General features: G+C 31.3%; 1 protein-coding gene across 1 annotated transcript in view; it reads right to left on the reverse strand.

Moving 5' to 3' along the window:
• Positions 1-6,121, reverse strand: part of LOC131028459 (disease resistance protein Roq1) — a 68,965-nt gene extending 62,844 nt beyond the window's left edge. The window contains exons 1-3 of the mRNA XM_057958714.2: positions 5,586-6,121; positions 4,516-5,503; positions 4,240-4,407 (exon numbers count right to left, since the gene is read on the reverse strand). Coding sequence (XP_057814697.2) covers positions 4,240-4,407; positions 4,516-5,503; positions 5,586-6,049 — 1,620 coding nt within the window. The 5' untranslated portion in view covers positions 6,050-6,121. The remainder of the gene's footprint in view (positions 1-4,239; positions 4,408-4,515; positions 5,504-5,585) is intronic.
• Positions 6,122-7,260: the final 1,139 nt, after the last annotated feature.

Genomic DNA, 7,260 nt, shown 5'->3' on the forward strand with positions numbered 1-7,260 from the left:
ATACAAAAATACTGAGGATAAGATCTGATTTCAGACCTGTTTTAAGGCAACAGCAGATTTCCACACTCAGAAAATTATTGCTTGGCAGTTTATATTGACCTTCAGCTTCAATGCAAAGCTTCAGGAAGTCTTATTCGCTACCAGCAGCACTGTTCCCCAATATAACTTATTTGCCTTTCTGTAAGTACAAATCTGAAGATGAATATAATTGAACTCTCAAAACATAAATCTGATTAGGAATGAAGTCACATCAGTTTCCAAAGCAATGATAGTTTTGGTTCGGATTTGAAATCTGCAAAGTCAATTTATATATGCTCACGTCCAAGGCAAACACTGTAGCCGTACGAACATTGTAGCATTCAAAACAAAGTCATTACCTCCCAGGAAACTCCATGACAGAGGCGGCTAGCTGGACCCCACGACTTGTTCCAGAAAATATCAAATCTTTGTCAAATTCACAAAACCCAGGCTTCAAATGAGCGCTCAGCCACAAAATATTAGACAAAGCAATACCAATAAATTTATTCCTTCAAATCTACCTTCTAATGTTGTAAGCCTCCTTCAAATAACCACGTATCCTTTCCTTTGATCTCAGCACCTCCGGGATTTCCTCGAATCTTCGACAGAGATTTCCAGCTGAAATTTTCAAGGATGAATTATGGACGAATCCATACCAAAGATGGATTTGGGCCATCTTTGGGACTACCAAGAAATTCTAAAGGTTTCCTCCTCAATTTCCTGGAGATGCACTTAGAGCTCCCAATTATATCCCAAATGTGAGCTAGTTTCATCCCAACACCCTAATTAGAGTTTGCACATTTAAACTAAAAATGATTTTTAATAATTTATAATATTCATCTCATTAAAAGTCATTTTATAAAATAATTTTTATAAATAATTTTATTATATTATTTATTAAAATAATTTTATAAAGTCGTTTTATCTTATTAAATAATGTAGAGTTAAATATTTTATTTTATTTTATTTTTTAAATGTTATTTTCTATAAATTCATAAAATTTCAATTGCCATGACGCTATCTATTTTTGAATAATTACTATTAAAAAATTGTCATGATACCCACTGATCATCTCATTACTTATTATAAATAGTAAGTATGAACAAAAGTGACCAAAAAGAGCTATAGAAAGTACACACAAAACATGTTGCATATTGAAGTATGGAGAACACTGAACTATGACTAGTTGTTGGAAATAGTAGTTATTATAAATAGTAATTACTAAAAATAATAAGTTAGTCGAGACTTTCAACTGATCAAATGATATTGAAACTGGCACTTACAAAAAATAGCAATTCTCAGTCTAGTTGCCCGAAATCATCCTAGAACATGTCAAACAACTCCAAAACATTCTCTAGAACCTTAAAATTTCTAGAAACAAATCAAGCCTATCAGAATTGGAAGGCGTAGAAAGGGGACATTACAACACTCCATGCCCAGTGATAACTTTAAGAAACCCCCTCTCAAAAAAATTTATAAATTTTTGGCAAATATTTAATCTTTTTAAAAAATAATAATAATTTTCATTGTTGAATCTTTCCCTTTTTAAAAGAAAAATATTAATTTTATTGGCAAATTTTTTTTATATCAATTTTTTTTGGTAGAAAATAATGGCGAATCTTGGAAAATAATAAGAGTATACATTAATTACTATTGCAAATCCTTTCATTAAAAAAAATAAAAAAATATTGAAAAGTAAAGGCTTCAAGGTGGAAATCATTAATAAGTTCAAGGGGTAGACTCTATTTAGTTTCTACGATTAATTTAAAATAATCAAATAGCTCTCTTTGTATTTTGTGAGATAAAATGTACCAACAATTTGTAATACTCATGGGGCCAAAAATTGCTTTTAGGCCATTGATTTTCATTGTGATCAACAATTCAAAAGCAATTTCAAATCCCACAAGCATTACAACTTGTAGGTACAATTTACCTCATGGAATACAATGAAGGTCATTAGATTATATTTTAAATAAATGGTGGCAACTAAATATTGTTGATATAACCCTAAAGTAATTAATATTTATGATATATTATTGGTGAATTAATTTAGGTTTCTACAATAAATTATAAAATGTTGGCAGTATCGAATATTGTGGCTAATCTTTGAGTTAAAAAAATTAATAAAATAAATTTTCTAGTGATTTAAATAACACTAACATAAAAATTTGTAAAAATGAGGCGATTCAAGTCACCTTAAAAGTTGAACTTATTAGCCAAATTTTGATTCCCAAATTTCAAAAAATAGCCATTTGGCAAATATTAGCCACTAAAATTTTCACTGTCCATGCCTATTAAAGCATGTGTTAGGGCTTGAAATACTATAAATGTCTAAGATATACAGGAATAGTAGCCAAGAAATATGGAAATATAATATATTTGAAAATAGACATAAAAAAATACTACAATCTAAATGTACAAAGAACACCTAATAACCATGTTAGCTACTTACAAACCTAATTACAACACATATAACTAAAAATTAATCATATGCACTTCATGCCTATTAAGATGGACATTATGGATGACTCATTATACAAAAATACTTGATTGGAAACAAGTACTTAACTATACAAAAAACCTAATAAACAATTATTCATCCCCAACTACTTTAGATTGTCACTATTTACTGTGAGAAACAAGCAACTCACTTATGAATTAAATTTCTAGTTTATCTTCAACATTTACTAATTATAATACAAAGAAAATGACTACACAGACAAGAATTCCTTTTGAACAAGACTAAAACAAAAGAAAGACATTTGAAATTTACACAATGAACAAAATTTGGTGGACAATCAACAAACAATGAAATGGTATCAAACAATGTCTTAACTGTCTACAATCAAGTAATCATTGATGATTTAAGAATTTTAATATAGATATAGATGGATTGAATTTAGTTTAAGAGTAACATTTTGTAGTGTTGGATTTGTCCACAATTAGTTTTGTGTATTTATAAGTTTCTTCAGATTTAGTAAGTTGTCAGTAAATACAAGTTTAAGAGAAACTCGATGAAAAACAATTTCAAGTGACTTAATTCAAGATTTTGCACAAACCAAAACCAGTTTCCTTATAGTTGTTGCTTTAGTCTATTCACAATAAATGTAAAATTAAATATGTTCTAGAGCTTAAAAGTACGCCTTTACAATTTAGCTAACATGTCTTTCCATATAGGTGTAAACAATAGTAACAATTGTTTGTACACAAATAGGGGGCAAAATAGTCTTGGGATGGGTGGTATTGCATGTGAGAATGCCCATGAAGGACGCGTGGATGTCAACTCTAAAGTGAAGAAACTAACAAAATTTATAATGTGGGACAATGGTCAACATGTATGTTTTGGTTAATTATCAAATAATTTATAACATAGAATATTATTAATATACATCATTATTATATAATTATATACCACTATTAATAATATACAGAAGTAATATATATGTATTAATATTATATTTATTTCCTATTAATGTTATATTATAGTTCTAATTAATAGCTATAAATATGTCTTAATAGAGTCATAATTGATAAATCTAATTTTCTTGAATTTGATAAAAAAATCTATTGATATGTCCTTTCAAATATGAACAGTGCATCTATTTGTTGGTTGATATGTAGAGAAAAATAATGTCCTAGAGAAATATTTTCTCTATTTATTGTTCATTTGTGAAAATTTTGAAAAATTCTAATGTTTAGAGATTTTTTTGATTAATTTTGATGAAATGCCAAAGATTTTAGTTTTTGGAAATATTTAGAAAAAAAAATATATTAAAATATTTTGATAGTATGATTTTACTCATTTAAAGAAATTTTGAGAAATTGTAATGTTTAGAGATTTTTTTAATTATTATGAAATGTGCAAGATTTTAGTTTTTGTAAATATTTGAAGGAAAAAATATATTGAAATATTTTGATAATTAAATTTTAGTCATTTAAAAAAACATGAAAAAATAATCTTTAAATTAATATTTATTTTAAGAAAAAAGAACTCTTTTTAATTTTTATCTATAATAACCAAAGAAAATATACCTAAATATATTTGAACTTAAAAATCATTTTTATTTACAAATACATACTTATGATATAAATTCAACTAAAAACCTCCTATTAAATTTATAAGGCATTGTACAATTAACCCAGCCATTACACATATTTTCCATGTAAGTGCTACCTTAAATATAAATCCAAACTTTACGCTTAAAATATGAGGGAACTTACATCAGCTACCCGTGGGGGGATCATTGTGTCGTTTCTGCAGCAAAGGCGAAGGGGTGATTCTTTTCTGCCGATTTGTATTGCCAACTCCCTCACTAAATCGTGCATTCCTATTTTCAAACTTCGCTTTGGTCTTCTCCAAACGCCTATCCTCCAACTTAGGAATTCAGCCTGACAATATATTCATCAGCTACATTATGGCAATATATAGTTTCTAAATACCTTTTTAGAGCATGGTAAAGATCTACGCCTATTTAAATGATTGCAGGTAATTCTTACACGTATTGTTCTTGGAAGAATTATGTCTTCACTTTCAAACTCCACCAGGCATTTATGACTGAGCGCTTGAAGGCATTTAGAGCCACTACCATTCAATCCATCCAAAACCCTCTCCACCAGATCTGCGCCTTCTCCAATTAAGAAATGGGCAATGTCTAAAAACGCCTCTCTCTCTCTAATGTCAAGAGATTTATAGCTATCCTTTACTATCCGCCTTAATACGTTTTTCGGCAGTTGTTTACGGAGGCTTTCCAATTGCTGCTTCCATTTCCTTGGATCACGTTCATTGTGGAGCTGACCCGCTAAAACTTTCAAAGCCAAAGGAAACCCACTACACATTCCAACCAGCTCCTCAACCATATCTTGCAAATGGTCTACTGGTTCAGACTGACCGAAAGCGTGCCAACAGAAAAGATCTTTGGCAAATTCTGAATCTAATAATTTGATTTTGTATGTTTCTATATGACAACTGACAAGCAAAGATTGGTCTCTACATGTTACCAAAATCAGACTGCCATTTCCAACAACATCCTTTACAAATAGCAGATTCTCTATTTGCTCTGTATTATCTATATCATCAAAAACAATCAAAACACGTCTCAACCCTAGAAGACGTTTCTTAAGCATGCTCTTCCCTTTACGCGTGTCCTGAAAATGCGATTTCTGATCACACAGCAGATCCCTTAGCAGAGTTTGCTGCAGAGAGGGTAAATCGGTTTTGCTCACCTGAGACAAGAAACAACATCTGTGGAATTGGGAACGCTTGGAGTTGTAGAGATGAGTAACCAGAGTTGACTTGCCTGATCCACCAAGTCCTACAATGCCCACAACCTTTATTCCACTTATTTCACTTTCATTCAAAACCTCCCTTTCGAAATGCTCTGCCGCCTGACACAGTCCAACGGGATATTTACCCACATCTAGATCTTCCATTCTCACCTCCTTTAATATAATCTCCACTATTTTTTCCAAACGCTCTCCATGGTCACTGAAATAATTCCAGACTTCGTTAGCAGAAGCTCACGCAAATGATTGTACATCAAATATTTTCAGAACATGTAAATACTCACTCTTTCTCTGTGTTGATTACCACGCCGGAAATGCCAGAGGCTTTTTTGAGGGCGGTTATCCAGCTTTCCACTTGTCGTATGGTAACTCTGCCCTTGTTTCTATGGTCCTGAAAGGCGCACGCATATGCTCCCTGGTCAACATAGCGAAGATCTGAAGGTTGAATGTCATAAAAGATGGGGATAATTATACTAGAATTTGAATCAAACATCCATACGAGCTCATCCAAACACCAAGTGGATTGTGCATATGTTTTGGAGAAAATAGCGATCTGAACAGAGGCAGTAGAAATGGCAGATTTAATTGCAGGGGTTAAGGAATCTCCCACTTGCAATTCCTGTTCATCGAGAAACACTCTCAAACCATGAGCTTCCAGACGGTGATAGATGAGGCTGGCAAGAGTTCTCTTGACATCTGGTCCTCTATGATTAATAAAAACATCGTAGACTGTAAACACCTCTTCCATAAGGATATACTAACTCACACAGAGCAACTAAGTCAAGGAAACCATAGACTTTAGTGGAGTAAAGGCGAACCAATTTGGGTGGAAGGAAATTTAGCATGTACGCCAAAAGGCGAATGACAACGATACGCATGACACAAAGTCAGTCAGATGCGAATGGAACTGAATGGCCAGCAATACGCCAAAAGATGAGGAGGAGCCGTCCGTGTTCGTCTACTATATGCTTTGTACGAAAATGTGTGAAAGAGACCACCGAATCTTTTCTGCACGTCTTCCTCACTTTTATTGAAAAATACAAAGAGAAGAGGTCTCAAAATAATATCATGGATTGCGGGTGTCCACACATTCAAACTGAGGTACTGGCGAACAGCAGTCTATGTCCTAACTATTGTTCATTTTTTACTGTCTACTTGACAATTATTGTTTGTTTGTTTGTTTTGTTTTTTTTTTTTTTTCATATTCTTTTCACTTTTTTTTGTCATACTTTTATTTTTTAATTATTGTTCACTTCTTATCAGTCTAACTGTTCATTTCTTTTCAGTCTAACTAATTCTTCAATTAATAACTTTTAAAAAAACAAATAAAAAAAGATAACTACAAGTTCATTAATAAATATGATTATTCGGACATTTGTACAATAACCATTTTTGAAGTGGTTGTAGTGTATAGTTATTGGAGCATCTTTAACTAGATATCACATGACACTTTGAAATGACCACTTTTTCCCTCTGGCGTGAACAATGGATCTCACAGTGTGCATCATTACTACTCAAAAGCCAAAACAATTAAATAATCGCTATAAATAATTAAGTATGTACCTACCATTTAGGATCTATGGTGCGCGAAGTTAGCTATAATGGTCACTAGTACACTCCCCCTATTAGATTTACAATTCTTTGCACAAGACATTTGTAGAACATAGTAAGAATTAAGAGTTTTCTCATTTTTCAAAATTTTAAATGATTAAGTGTAGATTTTTTAAAATAGAAAATACATATAAATAATAAAAAATAATATATATTCAACATAATGTTTTAATATATATTAATAATAAAAATAATTAGTTGACCGAAAAAAAAATAAAAAATTAGTTGATAGACTATATTTTATATAAGGTTTTGATGAGAAACCTATTTCATGCCACCAAACCAATTTCATATACATCATTATACAACAATTCTTCAAATGCTTAAATTTGATGGCTTGACAGTTGT

The sequence above is a fragment of the Cryptomeria japonica genome, chromosome 5 (assembly GCF_030272615.1).
Source record: "Cryptomeria japonica chromosome 5, Sugi_1.0, whole genome shotgun sequence".
In the NCBI taxonomy this organism is placed as follows: Eukaryota; Viridiplantae; Streptophyta; class Pinopsida; order Cupressales; family Cupressaceae; genus Cryptomeria; species Cryptomeria japonica.